The 19,218-nt window shown below is 34.4% G+C and overlaps 1 protein-coding gene across 4 annotated transcripts; it reads right to left on the bottom strand.

Annotated features, from left to right (window-relative positions):
- Positions 1 to 616: 616 nt before the first annotated feature.
- On the bottom strand, positions 617 to 19,109 carry NOF1 (U3 small nucleolar RNA-associated protein). Of its 4 annotated transcripts, none has more exons than XM_011049651.1 (25): positions 18,890 to 19,108; positions 18,720 to 18,804; positions 18,484 to 18,550; positions 17,647 to 17,738; positions 15,934 to 16,096; positions 13,971 to 14,115; positions 13,086 to 13,209; positions 11,222 to 11,322; positions 11,003 to 11,134; positions 9,678 to 9,758; positions 8,951 to 9,144; positions 8,282 to 8,354; positions 7,090 to 7,149; positions 6,935 to 6,973; positions 6,740 to 6,828; positions 6,462 to 6,526; positions 6,077 to 6,123; positions 4,497 to 4,556; positions 2,992 to 3,063; positions 2,200 to 2,229; positions 2,026 to 2,120; positions 1,782 to 1,887; positions 1,587 to 1,649; positions 1,355 to 1,426; positions 617 to 1,134 (listed from the first exon to the last, which is right to left on the bottom strand). In XM_011049651.1, exons 2-25 carry the CDS (start codon positions 18,736 to 18,738, stop codon positions 1,060 to 1,062), a joined length of 2,064 nt encoding a protein of 687 aa, XP_011047953.1. In that variant the 5' UTR covers positions 18,739 to 18,804; positions 18,890 to 19,108; the 3' UTR covers positions 617 to 1,059. The 4 variants fall into 4 exon arrangements, with proteins under 4 accessions (XP_011047953.1, XP_011047952.1, XP_011047954.1 ...); XM_011049650.1 differs by having other exon boundaries at positions 18,927 to 19,108; XM_011049652.1 differs by having other exon boundaries at positions 18,484 to 18,547; positions 18,927 to 19,108.
- Positions 19,110 to 19,218: the final 109 nt, after the last annotated feature.

Raw genomic sequence — 19,218 nt, 5'->3', positions numbered from 1 at the left:
ATATATATATATATATATATATTGAATAAAATTTAAAAAACAAATTCATACTTTTTTTATATATTGTTTTCAATATTTAGAATACAAAACAAGTAGGTAGTGTGTTCATAGGATAAAAGAATGAAAATATTAAAGGATACTAAAAAATTCGAGTATAATGAAAAACTGGGAGATTAAATTCAAGTGTGTATATATACATTTTATAACAAGACTTTAAATTATAAAGGTTTTTCACTCTTTTTAAATAAAATGATTTTGTAATGGAAAAATAATTTATAAATAAAATTCAGCTTGAGTTTGATAAGAGCAACGAGGTTAAGGTCTAAATATTATTCTTTAATTTCTTGAAAGGAAAAGGCAAATGTTTTATCATAAGTTTTCAATTCCATCCTCATTGGCCAAAAAAAATTAATCACTTTCTTTCATTTTTTATGCTTTTTTTAATCATCATTTCATCTCCCCTGGAAGAGATAAAAATAAATAAATAAATAAGAAATCCAATATTTGGCAAATTAAATGTACGCATCAAGTTGATTATAGATTCTCATCCACCGAAAACAAATAAGAAAATTTATAAGATCGGATCATAATGATAGAGAAAAGATAAAATACTATGTGAAGCTAAGATTTTTAAATTTATCAATACGGATTGCAGACATATTTTACTTCAAAACGAAATCTGTTTGACGGGTGATATTCAATACAAAAGAAACATGCTTTGCAGCAAGGCATGATCTTGGGATCCTAAGCAACTATTCCAAGGAACCGAAAAAGAAGTTATAAAAGGAACACAGAAAACGATGATCATAATGAAAAATGAAGCAAAATGATCTATGATTCTATCTGCATCTGTTGAGAATAGCTCTTTTGTTCTCCTGCTTTTGAAACTCAAAGGAAGAGTCCTCTTGCAAAGTTTCATACCTGCTGTAGTTCTTTAAGCTGCTCCTTTCCCATTGAATCTCATGTCCATGCCCAGGTCTTGCTGAACAATGGAGCCTTTTTAGGGTTTTACCGATGTATTTCAGACTTGGAGAATCTTTTTGAGCGAGGAGAAGCATTTCAACAGAACACAAAGACACCCTTTTCTGAAGTGATCATTCTTCTTGCAGAAGCAGTTCCAACAATTCTCTCCAGCTACGACATCCAAAAGCAGAACAGATTGTATCAACAAACTAGGGCTCACGGAGGATGTGTGAACATTGTTTGGGAGGTAGAAGTTACCAGTTTATGGTGCCCCTCTTCCAGCCCTCCACACACACACACCAAAAAAAAAAAATTACAAAAAAAAAACAAACAAACAAACCACCCTGCACAACCAATGTACTAACAGATCCAAGATAAATCAATAGGTTACCTGGAGTTGATCGAATTTAGAAAAGAGCACAGTGCATGTCATGTCATCAGCCCTTTCAAGCATGTTGACAACCTACCAAAAAATAAAGACGAAAAGAAAACTTGAAGGTTAATGAGATAGCAAAAATGGATTCCATGCTAAGTGAAAAGGTAGCTCACTTTAAAGTAACGCTTCAATTAGTTTGCAGAACAATGACAGTCAAAGCTACCAATTTCACAGGAAATATGCTCACCTCCGGGAAGAACTCCTTCCTCTCAGGGAGAGAATAGACTATCAAATTTCGAACACCACCAATCTACTCATCATGAAAAAGAAGGATCCATGATTTTAATAATGCTAAACACCAGTCTTGTGTTGGAAGAAGACTAAAAGAGATAATAGTTGGACCAAGAAAAGTAACTAGCAGTTAAAAAGAGAAATGCCTTGCCTTGTATCTACGGTAAAAATGAAATCTTTCTGTGTAAAGCATGATTTTCTTTTCTCCATTACGAAACCAATTCCGCATACGAGTGACATCCCTTGGTTCGGTGTAGCTAAAGATCAAAGCCAATGTGGGTTATTGCAATTGCAAACTATAGTGGAAAGTGATGTTGCATAATGCAGGACAGATAAATTAACAGACATAACACAACAGATAAAAGGAACAACAAATAAAAGAAGAAGATTCTTACTCTCCAAGCAGACACAGGGATGCATTCTGCGACTTTAAAAAGTTACGAAGTCGAACATATTCATAGTAAGAACTAATAAATAGCATAACCCCACCCTGCAAGAAATTTCATGTAAAGGTAACAATGGCAATTATCTCAAAGCAAGTGAATGCTAAAATTGATCAATATATTTACCTCATCTGAATCTTTAATTTTTGGGAACACCTGCATCAGTAAAAATATCAATATCTTGATATTTGTGGTAAATGAGAAGAGAATCTTGTACTAATCAATCACAGAATTCTTGAAATGCCATTCATTTTCTCACCCCTGAGAAATCCCCATCCACTTGTGAGAGAGTGTGTGTGCACTGACACGCATGAGTCAACTTCTGACAAAGTACACACACTAACACAGAATTGGGTTTAGCACAACAATTGTATGCTCCGTTAAAACAGTGGATGCATGCCTGTCTCCATCTTACACCAAACAGGAAGTAAAAAGTAGGATATTGATGACTTGTTCCTCCAGATGGTTAAATGCTATGATTACATCTATTTTTTCTTAAACATAAGGGTGGGAAAATGCAAGCAAAATTAAATCGTGGGTGTTTCAATTTTTCATCTCTGTCTCAAATGAAAACCCAATGTAATACCTAACAAAATAATGTAGCATATTTATGTCAAGTTGTACTTTTTTTATTGGTTTCTGTTTCTTTATACAGTGATGGAATTAGAAACTATCCCTTCCCTTCCCGTTGGGAATTTTTCCACCATCACATTGGCCAAAAAAAAAATGCTGCTTGTTGCCTTTGGTGCAATAACAAAAAATATATTAAATATCTTGACATCTTGTGCGTTCATTAGAAGAAGCAAACAACCAGTGATAAGAGAGATGCTATTAAATGTTCTATCCACCAAAAAAAAACACATATCCACAGTTGAAATGTACAATGCACACACACACACACACATATTCCAGACCAACCTTCTGAACAAAGAAGTCAAGTCGAGCATTGTCAGCTTCTGCCACAGAGTCTGCATCAAATCGCTGATAAATCTTCAAGGACCAAGATGAACAAAAGCATTTAGCAACAAAACCAAACCAAATGGTTCTATCAGATTTCAGCCATGGATCAGAAATGCAAACTTGTTATCTTCTAACAAATCAGGCAACACAGTTAAGAACAGCTTAAATTTCTCAATGAGCAATTGAATTGCAAAACTGCACAAAACCATTGGAAAAGGGCTAGAAAATCACATGAACGATTCTTTGATCTAAAAAACTCATTTATGTGTGGAGCACATACAAATGTATATAGTTCTAACCTACTCTGTCAAAACATGACTGACTTTGAACAAAAACACCCTTGTATTTGGGTTTCTTCCTATTAATAATTGTAGACACTTTTGATTTTACCATCTACAACGTGGAAATGCCTTTACCATCTTTTTCATTATAAGCATTCTTCCAGTTATTAATTGTAGGCCCATTTCCTATCAAACCAGCACACTAATTAGACCTCTTCTCACAGAGAAGGGATTACCACAGTAATGGGAGATTGAGCTTTGGGAACATGTGATCATTAACAAGTAACTCAGATCCCATCTTTCATCGTCATCTTATTATTACTGTCATTGTTGTTACTTCTATCACACAACTGTCCATAACAATGCAGGTTACCTTAATTATGCACAAATCTTGTTAAAAAAATCAATTCACATGCACATCGTGTATACATATTTTCTTATGATGCACAGCTCTATGTTTTTCTTATTTCCTGGTTTGCTAGGGATTATCACACAGAATATAAAACAGGTTTAATTTGAAACTTTAAGGAAAAAGGAAGCAATATGACAAATTAGAAGATGATGCAATAATTCTAACAGAATATATATACATATAGATGTGTGTGTGTGTCTTTTAAAAAATATGGCCGTTTGAAACAATTTACTATTGGAATTTGGAGACCCTTGGGTGGTCCTGAATAAGATGGAGGACACGTTGCTGCTCTTTTTAGGTTCATGGAAAGGCAAGTTTTGCAGTTTTTCTGAGCATTGGGCTATGCTAGTCAGTATATGAAATATTTAAATGGAGAGAAAATCCCAAATAATTAAGGCTGTTCCAAATTGAGACTCCTGTTCTGAGGTAGGAACTTTTTATAGCATCATATAGGAAGGATGTTCTGTATCAATTTTTGCTGGTCTCAATGAAGATCCTCCTTGTTGTAACTACATCTCTTTGAGCAAAATTTCCTCCTGTTAATATATATATATAAAGCAATATGGAGAGCCAGGTGTGCATTCTATTGGTTTTCATTTCTGCCGCGCTTCAAATATCCTTTAAAGAGTTTTCTGAATTTCTTTTTTCTAATTGTCTTGGAAAGAAAACAAATGAGGGAAGACAAACAAACAAATGACATCTGAAAGTGGCCAGCTCATCACATACCTACAAATTTAAGCAATGAAACAAACAAGACAAGGAAGGCATACCTGTCGTACTTGGTCTGAGACTTTTGGAAGAACACCTTTATACTGACATATCAACTTTACCTGTCATAATTACTTAAAAGTGACTACTGCATAATTTGCAGGACAATAAAATATTTCTGAAAGAAATGTACTTCAATTACATAAAAAGATAGCAAAAATTATCAGTTTTCTAAAATGAAAAGGTGAAGAACAATACAATGCATTTATTGCTAGAAGATCCAAAACTCACATGCATATGAGTAAAAGCACATACATAAACAAAGTATACAATAGTAAGAAACAAATTGCAAAGTAATACTTATTTACAAAATAATAGGCGTATATTAAAATATGGAACAAATAAACAAGTCATCTACTGTTTAGGGGGATGATGTTGAACTATCAAAACCCATCTGGCTCAGCAAACATAATCATATCGTGAAAAATTCTAACAAAAACACTAGCACGAGAGCAAAAACAGCAAGCAAAGCCTTAATCCCAGAATAGTTGGGATCAGGAAGTTGGATCCTTTCATGACAATCCACAACATTGTAAACCAAATCCACCTTGATATCATGATTAGTTTAAAATAACAGAAAGAAAATGCTTTTGCTCAATGAAAGCAAATGAGACATTAGGAAATCACATGGAAAACACTGATTCAAAGGGAAATATGACTTCTAGGCATCAATCCCTGCTGGAACTTGCCAAACAGAACAATATATAAAGCTTTAATTGGGCAAAAGGAAGTTTATTAACGGGCTTTGTCAGGTCACACTAGCTTTGCGGGTGCTTGGAACCAGACCAGGTTTGCTAAACTTTCCAAAGAACTTTGCGGCCAGGACTGCTAGGAAACCCTGAAAGCATGACCATACGAAGTCATGGAGCTTTACTGTTTGATGCTGATTAAGATCTATCCATGGAAATCCATCCTTTGGCTTGGAAACTAAGACCTAGGTTTCATGTTGAAGTCCTCTTTTTCTTAACCTATTTTTCTTTATCAAGTTTTTGCTAGAAGTTGCTAAAGTTTGGATCTAATTTGATGCACAAAAAAAAGAGACTCCTAATTTGAAATCATACAACCAAACCTCATAAATATTGCCAATTTCAGATTACTGGATGATCAGAATTAAGATCAGAAGGAAAAATAGTTTTATTGTATGGCTGTATTGCTATCGAAAAAAATGAAGTGAAGAACAATAGGCACACTATTGACAGTATGTCTGCTTGTGATACATATGCCAAATGACATCCATGTACACTATATCTAGTTTGTCACCAGAAGGGAAAAAAAGAGTGATTGGAGGAGAGATGTGAGACGCAATGCTTACTCTTGATAGTTAAATATCCTTTGTTACTTGCCTATATCTAACAATGTTGGATTTAAATTTCTAATTTCACCAAAAATAGTCCCTTGTGGATGAGACAAATTAAGGGAACAGGTTAATTTAAACTTTCACCAGAAATTGTCTTCCAATACACCCTTCCCGTTCAGCAATAGCTTCTCAAGCCTTAATAACCCAAAGGCATTGGAAAACACCACCTAGACCAAGATGTACACAGCAAGCACAAGAAATAAAAATGGAGAACAACTAGCATACCTTTCCTTGGTAGTTTACACATTGACGATTGAAGGAAGCATTAATGTCTGGAACAAGAAACCACATATGCGTTATTTGTACTTGTCATCAATATTCGTGTAGAAAGGGTGTTATATAAGTAGTATCTTGGCATGAGTGACATGCACAGAATTGATTAAAAGCAACAAGATTTTACAATCATAGATCTATGTCATCCAAAAGTTGCTGCAAACCCACAAATTGAACCAATAAAACATTCACTCTACACTTGATGAATTACATGATTAAGGGAAAACACTTGCAACACAGAATTCAGAATAAAGCCTTGATTTACTGTAGATGATTAAGCAGGCAAAGTGCTAAAATCAATAATGAAGTGGGAGATTCAAAGTAAGAATCAAGTCACCTGGGTTTGCATAACAACCTAAAACAATTGTTTGCCGATAAAATCTAGCATGTCCATCCAAATACCTGAACATAAAAACAGCCATCATCAGCCAAAGCATTTAAAGAAGAAAAGGTAAATTTCAATCCAAACAAAACTAAACGTTCACTATGCATTCTAACATATCATCTAAGACTATCATTTAACATTCTGCGAATGACAGAACATAATCCTCCATCCCCATCTAATAGGAAAGTTCACAGCCAACATTGAAAAAATAGTAGAAACTGTCAACATACCACTTTCTAATGCGCATTATATCAGTCCCATGCTGCTTAGAAGGAATGCAATTCAATTGTTCAAGAACTGATGAAAGGAAGGCCCAATTCTGATATCATTCATCAAAAAGTGAGAAGAACAAACTAGGAATCACATTCTACTAAGTACATGAAAAACAACCAAAAAAATACAAGCCCGTATATTTCATGATCTACCTGCATTGCTATAACATCTGCATGATCAATGATAAGAACCTATTTGTCCAACAAACATAATCTTTCCATTAGTTTTAAGCATATCATCCTGAAAAACAGATATTATAAAATCTAAGGACACAGTCCTAACCAACAAGCATGTAAAAAGATCTTACCTCTATAGAAGAAAGATAATCCACATCTTTTTCCTTGTCACGTTTAGCTTCCTCAATTTTCTGACAAGAATGATGTGTTGTCAGTTGCTTGCTTAAGAGAAAACTACAAGAAATCTGCTAATCTATGGCATAAAAACTGGTAAGACCTAACGATGATATGAAAAATATCACTGTAGAATCACATGAGTATAATGTGAAAGAGACTCAATTTATGAAGCAGGGCAGCTTAACTGTTTGCAACTTCTTGCTGGAAGTTATGAAATCTCAAGCTTTCTTTTATTTGTTTTTCCCCCAAATAATTAAGGTTTGATATTAAGACCATGACTGCCACCAGCACCTCAGAACAAGGAGCTCTAGGCATCATACCCAAATAGAGAAATGAACCAAATTCATTAAACTTGGTTCAGAAGGACAAACAACTGACAGAAAATTAAATATTGCAATTATCAATCTTGTCGCACATACTTAGAAAGGGAACTGAACATTCTACTTGGAAAATTTATTGTTTCTCATAACATAATAATGACCTATCAACATCCCAGAGCATTGATTCCACAACTGTAACAGGTTGCGTCAGAGGGCCTATGAGTTCAACAGCAGCAGAGAAGACATTTGGTCAACAGGAATGAAAATATCATAAACTTTTAATGGTTCAAAAATGTTCTGAGCGTAGTCATCACAGTAGCCTGCATCTGCCAAATCAGCCACTATCATGGCTCATTGGTGTTAGGGAGGAATTAGTTAAGGAAGAATGACTAGAATTAGGAAAGAAAAGAATCTTAAAATCAGTTAAACTGTTGGTTTCAATATTGCCGCCACCTTCTTTCTCTCCAACACTCCTACTGCCTTGGCTCATTTTAAATCAGAATTCATTGACACTTCAGAAATGATTCTCATGCATGGACCTCTCTTTCTCACTATCTTCTTTGCTACCCAAAAAAGAAAGGAAGAAGAAAGCAAATATTATATTCAATTAAGTGATCACCTTTTTATGTGAAATCTAAAGGATACTAAAGCTTTTTGACATGGCCATTGGACAACACTTACGCCACTTTATATCAAGAACCATTATATATCCTCTTCTTCCATGAATTTATCCATGTTTTACAGTACAGAACAAGTTGTTATCTTTCATCTTGACATTTAGAATAGTCTAAAGAACAAAAAAAATTTGTACACGGTGGAAATTTACCTTCAGCAATGCCAAAGGAGAAGCGACTATCAAGTCTGAGGAATAGAAATCACTAAATAACTTAATGCTCTTCCTACAAAAGATCAAAGGACAAAAAAAAAAGGATTACATAAGATGAAGGCCATGCAGAAAATTGAATAACCTGAAACAGTTCTGTATCAAGAAATGATTTTGCAAAAAGGGCCAGCAGTTAACGTCTCCTCTTTTCACCATATTGAATGAAGATTGGGCACTCAAATTGACTCCACATATAGTGAAACATGGAAATAGTCAATGAGAACATGTAGATCCTACCGAATAAAAAGAAATAACCAAAGGAAGAAAATTAAGGAGCATACAAATAGTCAGCTGTGTCTTTTATCATTGCAAAAGTTTAATCTCAGAATTTTTTTTACTGTGTGCAAAGGTATTAACAATCTTGGCAACGGGTAGCCAAATTCCAAATCCATTTAACCTTTCTCTGAACCACTTCTAATCCTGATCATGACCACCTTCCCAAACTAGGCAGTTGCTAATAAAGGATTGAATGACTTGAGCAGAAAACTCCCATAAGTAAATTTAGGACAAAACAAATTGCTCAACAAACCAAATACAAAAACTCAGTCATTGATGGTTTTTTCACATCATCAAAATATCAATTGGCCTGCTTTATACAAGAAAGTAATTTACCTCGTAAATTTAATGCCTATCATAAATTTATCATCTACATTTCCATCAAAAAGTGCTTGATGGTCAGTTGGTTTTGAGGACTTCTGGGAGTTTGAGTTTTTAACACTTCCAGTTAACTCATTGGTGTTTACATTGTCTTCATCATCGTGATTTCCAAACTCATTAGAGAAACGACTCATGTGCTCCACATTAACCTGTGAAAATAGAAAAGTGTATACTTTAAAATCTTTATTCTAAGCATAAGGAAATAAAATCTTTAACAGCTTATCAGCTTTTTTGAACAGTGTACCATATGCAGAATAAGCAACCACTTTCATATATGAGATTGTACAGAATCCTAGAAAAGATTGTTCGAATATGAGAATGAATCTTTAAAACATACTAAGTTGAATGTGGATTCAAAGAAAACAATTTTCTTACTAGTAAAAATTAAAGATCTATTCGAGAAGTTTGGTATAGGGCTACATTTATTGAACTTACGCCCTTCACTACACTTGTTAATGAAAAAAACAATAGTAAGAGGAAGAGCAGGCATGGTAGTTTACAAATCAAATATTTCTACATCTAAGAGATCGAAAAGTCAAGTAGGCCACCTTATATGTCAATTCAGGCACCCAAAGTATTCAGGATTAGCTGGTGATGCAAATTCAGTAAATATTACCGTTAAATAGCATCGTAAACCATGTTTAAAGAATGAGTACAATTAATTAAAGCAAGGAAATATCACCTTGTAAGCTCCAGGGGTCAGTTGTATTAGCCTATTAACAGCACGATTTGCAATACTTCTAAAGGGCAGTAGGATCAAAACCTGTAATACAGAATTAAAACAATCCCTTCTGAAGAAGCAAGTAAACATACCAATTTAGAAATAAGTGGTATGAGAAAGGAGAACAAGGTGACAAAATTCAAGTGCTTTTATCTTTTCAATTGATGGTATGTTTCTTACAAGGCAAGTTAGCTGGCTGAAAATGAATTATTTGATAGTAGCTCATTAAATGGTAAATCTTGAAAATTGGCCGCTCTAAGCCAATTCAGTACAAAATTAAGCATTGATAACAATGGATCTAGAGCTCCATGAGACACGATTTATTGGTTCATGCAGCCTCAAACTTACATATGCTTCTCCCTCTGATTAATTGATTTCCAGAAAACTATGCCAACATTTAAACACAATATTGAATGACACATCATAAATAAACATGCTTAAGATAAAAACTAACCAAAGCTTTTCCATGTGAAAGATGAAACTAAACATTTTATATGGCAAACCCACTTCCAAAGACTCATGGGAAACAAAGCTCAATGAAAGTTCAATGGTTTGAGACACATGTTGAATAAAACTACATGGGTGATTCTTTAGTGAAAGCTAAAGAACTTTTTTGGCTCAAAGGGAAGAATGGCTTTTGTAAACAATGGTCCTGTCTAACTAAAAAAACATCCTACAACACACACAGAATTGAGATCTTTGTCTCGCCTATATGCTCTCATATAGCCAGGTCTTTCCATGCCTTCAAAGCACAATTTTGCAATTGATACGGAATCCATAATCTGGCTCATAAAAATTAACTACAATGGCATTTCTGACTATCTTTTTTCCTTTTTGCAAAGGTGGTGAAACCTAGATGATACAAAGGAAATATACAATTGCATAACATATCATGACAAGTGAAGAGTAGTTATGTATGCAATCAACAATGAGCATATATATGTGTATGTGAGCAATCACTGCCATGCATCTCTATGTGAATCAGAATTTCCACAATTGATGGTACACAGAAACAATAAGATGAATATTTATATGATACACAAATACGTGTCAAAGAGATATATTTTTTATATAAGTGATATTGACACTATCGGAATATTTCTATGATGCACAAATATACGTGTCAAAGTGATATATTTTTTCTAGAAGTGATATTGACATTATCAGGGGTTGATGCTGAGATGCATTGGTCTTATGAGCATTTGTAATCCAGCACTGCGAAGCTTGAATACTGTTCAAATGCAGTTAGCATTGCATACAGATTAATGGAAACCACTCCACACTACCTTTGGACGAGTAAACCCATGATCAAGGACTTCATCACCACTAAGCAATTCATCCTTAGCATTTTCCCAATGCTTGCCCACTTTTGAATCATTCTTGGTCACAAGATCTCTCGTTCTGAAAATGTGATTTAGCTGCATGATGTTTTCATTTCAGAATAATTAAGACCATTAGACTACAAAAATAATGGAAACTCTCTAGGAGAAGGGAAGTTCACATACACAGTGCATAATGTATGCATCCATGATGGCCAAGTCTTCTTTTAGGCCCTTGCGGTAAAAAGGCTTCTTATTACAGTGCAAAATATCTCTATAGCTGTTGCCTAGTGAAAAAAAAAAATGGAGGGGGGGCTTAAGCTCAATACTAGAAAGCAAATATAAACTATTTACAGAATGAAATCCATGGTCATACATTTTTGGTAATATGATTGAAAAGTCATCAAACAAGAAAAAATATAATAGCTGATTCATCAAAACGAAGTCAAGCAGATAAATGACAGAGATGGAGAAAGCAACATGTAACTATTGCAATAAAACAGCATACAAAAAATACTTTGGATAACACTCCAACGAGCCTTTTCTCAAATATTTGACAAGGATTAAAATCTGATTTGAGCAAATATATGGTCTCAAACCGTCTCATCATATACGTATATATTTAGACAAACTATGGTTAATCTCTCATTCTCTATATCAAGTTAAACATGTTATATTTCTCGTCATTCCTACATTATTAATTGTGCCTCCTAAACTAATTAGGATGGTGTAATGAGACTAAAACATGTGAATAGATCCATCTCCTAACAATATTTCTAGAAATGTGAAAAAATCATATGTTTCCAATTACTAAATAATATATTTTCATAGGGAACCCAAGTGAGATACTCACAAGTGGGTGTTGAAAACATTGGCATAGGAGAACGAGAGGAGAAATTAAGAAGGAGAGTTAAGAGTATAAATAGAAACGCAAATGAAAAGGAAAGATACACAATCAATACGCTCAATTGGATCATTGATAACAGCCCTCCTAAACACCATATAGGTGCTTTTATACAGGCACCAAATACTAAATACTTGCTCTTACATAGGCACCAAGGTACTAATATAACCCCATAATGAATAGGAATAAAAGAAAAGCATTTCTGAAAAATGACACCTAATGAAAACTTATCCATGTTCAGAAGCCATAACATTCTACTGATTTTTTTATATGAGATTACATGAATTTCAAACTTCTTGATGATCAAGATCTGCAGTATATTTCTTGTTAATGTGGATGCTGATATTTACATGCTTTCAAGAAGAAAATTGCAGAAATATTCACCTATTGACATTAAAGTATTTTGTCGTGATCTGCATATCTTCTCCGAGGCATGACCTCAATGAGTTATATGCACGTTGTTTAGGGAACCTAGTGAGGTGCTAGGTCCTGTCAATCAATTTCCTTTCTCCCATATATCTATCACACAAGTAGCCCTTGTATTCCTAGTTTTTCTGTAACCAACCCCAGACCAAAAAAAACATGAAGTTCAGATAGAATGATTGGACATTCTAAGAAGTCAAATGCTGTGATGCTAAAACAATCTAAGATCAAGCAGAATTGGTATTCCACCCAACTGTTCTAATTACTAGCATCAGATGGTTTTTCAGCACACTTGTAAGGCACCTTTGGCATAACTGACACATGAGGAATAGTATTTTCTCTTTGAATTTTCATTTCAAGATTAAGCTCTGCAAGACTCAAAGGGGAGATCACAAAAGACAGAATAAATGGGACAATTCAAACAATTTAAACCACTGAATTGAGGTGTTCGCTAGAACTGGCAATTTAACATTTTAAAAATAAAAGGTCGTGGCATAAGGGATGTTTGTCAAAATTGGCTGTCTATTATTCATAAAAATAAAGGTTGAGGCACACAGGCTTCTCACTAACCATAAATATAAAAACTAGAGATATAAAGTTCTCTAGTACCCTAGATGCTTATAAATTATGGCATCATGAATCTCAATAAATATCTACCATGAAAATGGAGATAGTATCAGCCAAATAAATAAAGATCATCTATAAAACCATGATGAGGCTTACAAAGAGAGAAGAAGAATCTCTGTGGAGATGAATGAAAATCATTGCTGCCAGATGTCTTGCACACATCCAACCAGTGTTTATATAACCTTTGCTTGAGACCACAATCAGAGTTCATGTTAGCTACCTGCACAGAAGTAATAAATGAACACGGTAGCATGATTAACAAACTGCATCTTCTATAACCTTAACACTTTTAACATTCAAGGTAATTACATTTGAATTAGTGAAACTTAGGGATCACTCAAAAGTTTGAAAGGCTAATAGAAACCCTTCCACATTAAAGAAAATATCATAGATATTTATGACTAGCATCTCTCCTTTTTCCCTTGACAATTATGACCAATATCTCCTTGGACCACTATTCAAATGGGCAACAAGTATTTACTGTTTGTAGGGGAAGGGCATATATTTAGACACTTCAAATAAAAATCCTATATAAATAAACCATTAAATTGGAACCTCCCTTTTTCCTATCGCATCATCTTCTTCATTTAATCACAAAGTACTAAGAATTGCAAGGCATATTTAAAAAAGTGAAAAGGCCTCATAATTTACATAAATCTACAAAGGATGTACCACAATTTGTTTGTTTTGGAGTAATTTTATGAAGCCAACTTCAAGAATTTTATAAATTTACTCCTCCAAGTGGTTGATGTGGGATAGTAAGTATTTGGTGTCATTTTTTTATTTCATTTTTTGCACTGTTTCAATGCATTTAAAAGGATGCTCAACAAGTCTCTTGATTTTCATTTGCATGCTTCTTACTTGAATTCTTTATGGAGGACACCCATTCTGCATTCCATAATCCCCTTTTCTTTTTATCGCACATATATGTTGTCTGCAGACAATAAATAATAGATTGGAGACAGACAGTATGAAAATTACCTCCAGAAAACACTCTCCTGTTCCTACCCACTTGCAATTTGGCATGCCAAAAGCAGGCACGTCCCATTGATATTTCCACTTTTTCTTCAACAGATCCTCTACCTCAGTTTCTGGTAACTTATACTCTAAGTGAGAATGGAAAGAGCTGCACAAAGACAATTATACTTGAATTTCATGAAAAGCTTTTAAGAGGACAAGAAACATACAAGTTCTATAGAGAAGTCAAAGTATTTATTCATTTCAGTTTAAGGATTGTAATAAATAATTCACCATATTCAGCAATGAAACTATCCAAATGTATATTTTTATTTGAACACTCTGTAACACAAGCAGTGATGAACAACAAAAAGAGAATATCAACTGCATAGAGCCAAACCTTTGTTGACCATTTTGCTCAAGACCCCATCATGTTATCTATGAGATTCCAATGTACCCACTCTAAGCTTGTTTAAAAGACAACTTCAAAAATAATTCATTCACTCTCTCTCCTCTCATCATCTACAACCTCATACACAGTTTGGGAAATAGAATCATCTCGCTACACAACAATGACAATTGGCTAAACCTTGGTCAAGATTTTATAAATGCTGGCCACAGATAAATAAGGCTATCCTTGACTTTTGGTGGATGATTCTTCTTATGCAGTTGTAGAGTCACACGCCAAAGTGATGAGAGTGGAAATTATGCATTTCTTAAAATGCCATTTACCTGGAACTTGCCAAAAACATGATATTCAACTTATAGTTGCTTATTCATAGACATGAAGAAAAAGCCCGAAAGCATCTTTCTCCCTACACCATACTTTCACTGTCGATTACCTTTAAAAGCAATGTTTCATGTACAAGCATTCCAACTATTTGAAATGGTCATATCCAAAACAGAACCCCTGAAGTTACCTCACTATCAATGCAATTGTAGTTCAGCCCCTATTTTGTATTCTTTTACCCTCCCCTGTGAACTCCTCTTTACACCTCTATAGCCATCACTGCAATAAAGACCAATTGATCCAATTTGCTGACACTTCAATCCCCTTTTCTATAGTCAAAAAGTCTTTTCCAACTTGACCAGGTGATACTTCACTCATCACTAAATCACACACATGTCTCTCTAAAGTTTCACTCACTTCTCAGCCACGTAAATCAAGTTGATGTATAGACTTTACAAGTGGAAGGTACTTGAAATATGTGCGAAAACTATCCAAAATGCACTTCATCATATTAAAAGGGACAAGAAATTGAATGAAAACAAGCAGAAATACTGCACTACAATAAATAGCCTATCTTCAGTAAATCTCAATTTATGGTTTCAGCAGTATTGCCAAAATCTAACTCTGAATTTGTGCCAGTTCCCATAAAATTACATGCCACAAAAATTTCAAGTTTAACAATATGTAATAAACAAGTAAAGGTACAGACAACCAGATTTATTTTTCTAAGTACACACAACACTTGTTTTCAAAGTATACACAATATTTACCTTTTATTAGATTCACAGATTGGACAGAACCAAAATTCTGTTCATTCAAACATTATACAAAAAAAAAATGAACTCTAGAATGGAATGCATTGTGAGTTCATTCAAAGCCTTCCATGCCAGCAACTGAAGACATAAATGAACACACCAATTCTTTTCCAGCCAAATACTATTCTATGGGAATACCTCTTCAATTAATTCCATTTTGCAAATTCATTTGTAAATTAGGCCCATCATAATACATGGAAGATTCAAAAAACAACAATTACTACAAAAAAGAAGAGTCCACTCTGACTATGAGAATTACCAATTCACCAACCCAAGTCATAAAAAAAAGAATTGAAAAAATGTGTCAGACAACAGTTGAAATAGTGTTGTTTAGTTGCATCCATCCACATAGAATATATCAGTTGCCAAACAATCTTAATGATGACGGTAATTAATAACAGTTATAAGCAATCATATAAGGAGCAGTGTCATTCAAAGGTACCTTCTGGAAGCAGGTGCCTTTGCAACAGTTTGGGACTTGACATCCAATTCTTGTTCTTGATCGGTGTTGGAGGCCTCCAGAATATCTTCTGAATCAGAATCTCCATCCGTGTCCACAATGCCAACAGTTTTATGCTCTTGCAGGTCACTTTCGTTATCACTTCCTATATACCAACATTAATACACCAAAGATTAAAAGAAGGGAATTACAGATTCATCAACCATCTTATATTAGCAAGATGCAACATAAAAATCCTTGAGCAATGCACAGTCTGGGTGGGTACAACATATTCATACAAAATATGAATTCAAAGGCAGAAGAAAAGAAACAGTTGTGAGAATGCATGGCATGGTATCAAATTATATCACAAGGAGAAACCATGAACCAGCAACTGATCATTATATATTGGACCTCTAGAGGGATTTATAACGAGAGAATAAGTTATCCTCCTCAGGAAAACATAAAATCACAATGAAGAACTGGTTCATCCAATTGAAAGAGCTAATGATACACATGTACAAGAACCAAAAGCCACACAGAATGAAAGAGAAAAGATATCTGTGATAACCAATTTTTGAGAAAATCTGACCATTAAAATTCCTAGCATTCCTTTCTAATGATGGGCAGTTTGTTAGTTGATGAAGATATCCACTGGAAGGCTGAAAATTGATGCCGCTGTAAATATGGTCATATTGTTCACACTTACCTTAAAAAAATTGACTGGTCCCTCTAGACAAGTGATTCATATGAGACCTCAGCAATCTCATGTTACAACTTTATTAATGGAAAGCACTACCAATTCTGAGCATAATGAAAGAAGAAAAAATAGCTCAACTAAGGTTTTTTCCTAGTTTTTATCTTCATTTTATTCTAAAAGGACTTGTTTGTACTTTTTGAGGAGCTATCTCATGCAAATTGAAGATGAAACTAACTTTTTTCAAAATATTTAATTAAAAAATTAAAGTGATTAATTGTATTTTCTTACCATAAAACAGTTTGCATAAATATACACGAATTTAAACACACAAGAACCTAAAAGGTGTTTTTACATTATGGAAAAGTGCATTTCCTTCCAAGTATTTGATATGAAGAAACCTAACCAACAGTATCATATTCCAAGATAACAAGTCTCTATGTTTTTGTTTTCAATCTGCATATCATGGATATCCATGTTCCAAGTGCCAGGTGCCTTCAAACTCACCTCCCTTTTTGGTAATGAAAAAGTATTAAGTTACCCATCCCTATCCTAGCCTTAATAACCAAACACCTTACAAATGGGAACAAAGGCCGCATTCTCACTCCTAGTAACCACCAGAGCTTTAGGATAATATTAGGAGCAACCTTCAGCATGAAAGAAAGTATTGATTACATCTTAGCAATTCTTAACACAACCAAGAACACTGGTAGCTGATAATTGTTTAAAATTGCTCCTGGTAGTGATGAAATGGGAGAAAAAGCAAGACAATAACTAAAAAGTGATGGCTGGCTATGAAAATATGTCCCATTTCAGCCTCCATTCAAGTTTAAAAGTCTGAAATAATACTGAATAGGGACACCCCCTCTCGTCAATATTCTAAAACAAAAGGAATGTTAACAGTGATTAAAAACAATAGCATTAAATTACTGATATTACTTTTAGCAACATCCCTAAAATAAACAATGAAAACTTATTATTCTTCCTGCATAATTTTCAAGAAAACTATCATATAGTACCTTCTTCAACAGAATCTTCCTCGAACATGCTGAGAGATTGGGAATCGCCAGCAACATCTTCCTCCAAGTCAATTTTACCTTCTTTTCTTGGTCTATGATCAAAGCAATATATAGTGAAGTATTAGTCATAAATGCCTCATACCAGATCACCACAATTCTACACTTCATAAAAAGAGGGAAACAGCAACAGCCAAATAATACCTGGACCATAAAAGGAAATATAATTGACAAAAAACAGACCACACAAGCTTCAAAAATTGGAGTACAAGGATAGCAATAGCCACCCACCTATTTATCATATACCCTTACACAACACAACAGATTTGGTTCTATCACTTCCCAAAGGTAAAACTTACTATATGCCACAAGATCCTGTCAAACCACAAATAAAACAATGGAACTTAGATCTGTTTCCGTTTTCTTTTCTGTTTCGAACAAGATGATAGCTACCAGCTTACCTAAATCCTGGCCAATAATTTCACCAAACAAACCCAGGTTCTACAAGGATCTCCCGACTTGATAATACATGCAACAAACTAATCAAAACTAACCTCGACTTTCTTGAGGTGAAAACTGGAATAACAGCATCATAGAAATCCAGTCACCAAATAATCAATATCCATTCCCAAACTTATCAAAAGAAACCCCATATAAAATCTATATTCACGTAACCTTTATCCCTTCATTCCAAACCTCTTATACTAATTTTCTAGCTACGCAGCAACATAGCATACATAGGCCAATCTTCAAATCAACCTCATATCAGGTCACTTCGAATGGTCTAATGCAGTTTGAATCTTCGTAACTAACATGAATTGAAACAAATAAAACGATTACCTTTTCTTCTGTTTCTGTTTACCATCAGCCCAAGATTTGTTTGTTCTTTTGTGCCTCTTCAATCCTGCTTAATAAAAGTTTACCAATTAACCGATTCAAGTTGCAGTGTAATGAGCAAAGTTGAAGCACATGAAAAACCAATTCAATCTGCTTATGAAGTTGGATTGCGACGCAACATTCAAATAATGTTTAAAAAAAAGGAAAAATAAACAAAAAAATAATATGACGTTGCTCACTGAGACATGGCGCTGGCATCTTTCAATGAATAGCTTGATTTCTGCACGTAATTGAATCTCTGTAGCGCTCTTTCTTTGATTCCTTCTGAAAAAGATCAAAAACAGAGAAAGGAATCAAGAATTCCTTCAAAACCCATTGTCTCAAACCCACACTTCTTTGCATTGAACACCTTGTTTCGAGAAATAACAAAAACTCATTAAAGGAACCTGCTCCTTCTGTTGCTAGAGAAACGCGGTTGCTGCTGCGCGAGAATTTGAATTCGGCTGTGAGTGAATTGAGAAGGGAAGGGAGCAGCTGTTTCTTCTTTTTTTCTCTGAGAATAGGGAGCGAAACCGGCCTTTTTGAACTTTAGGGTTTAGGGATATAATATGTTTTTCTTAAAAAGAAAAAATCAAAATGCATAATAAAAACGAAATTAAAAAATGGGATCGGGTCGGGTCGTCAGGGAACCTGAAGCATTAGTTAAAAAAACCCGTGTTGCGGGTTGCAAGCGGGGTG

The sequence above is a fragment of the Populus euphratica genome, unplaced genomic scaffold (genome assembly GCF_000495115.2).
Source record: "Populus euphratica unplaced genomic scaffold, PopEup_1.0 scaffold268.1, whole genome shotgun sequence".
In the NCBI taxonomy this organism is placed as follows: domain Eukaryota; kingdom Viridiplantae; phylum Streptophyta; class Magnoliopsida; order Malpighiales; family Salicaceae; genus Populus; species Populus euphratica.
This window is presented reverse-complemented; position numbering and strand designations above follow the sequence as displayed.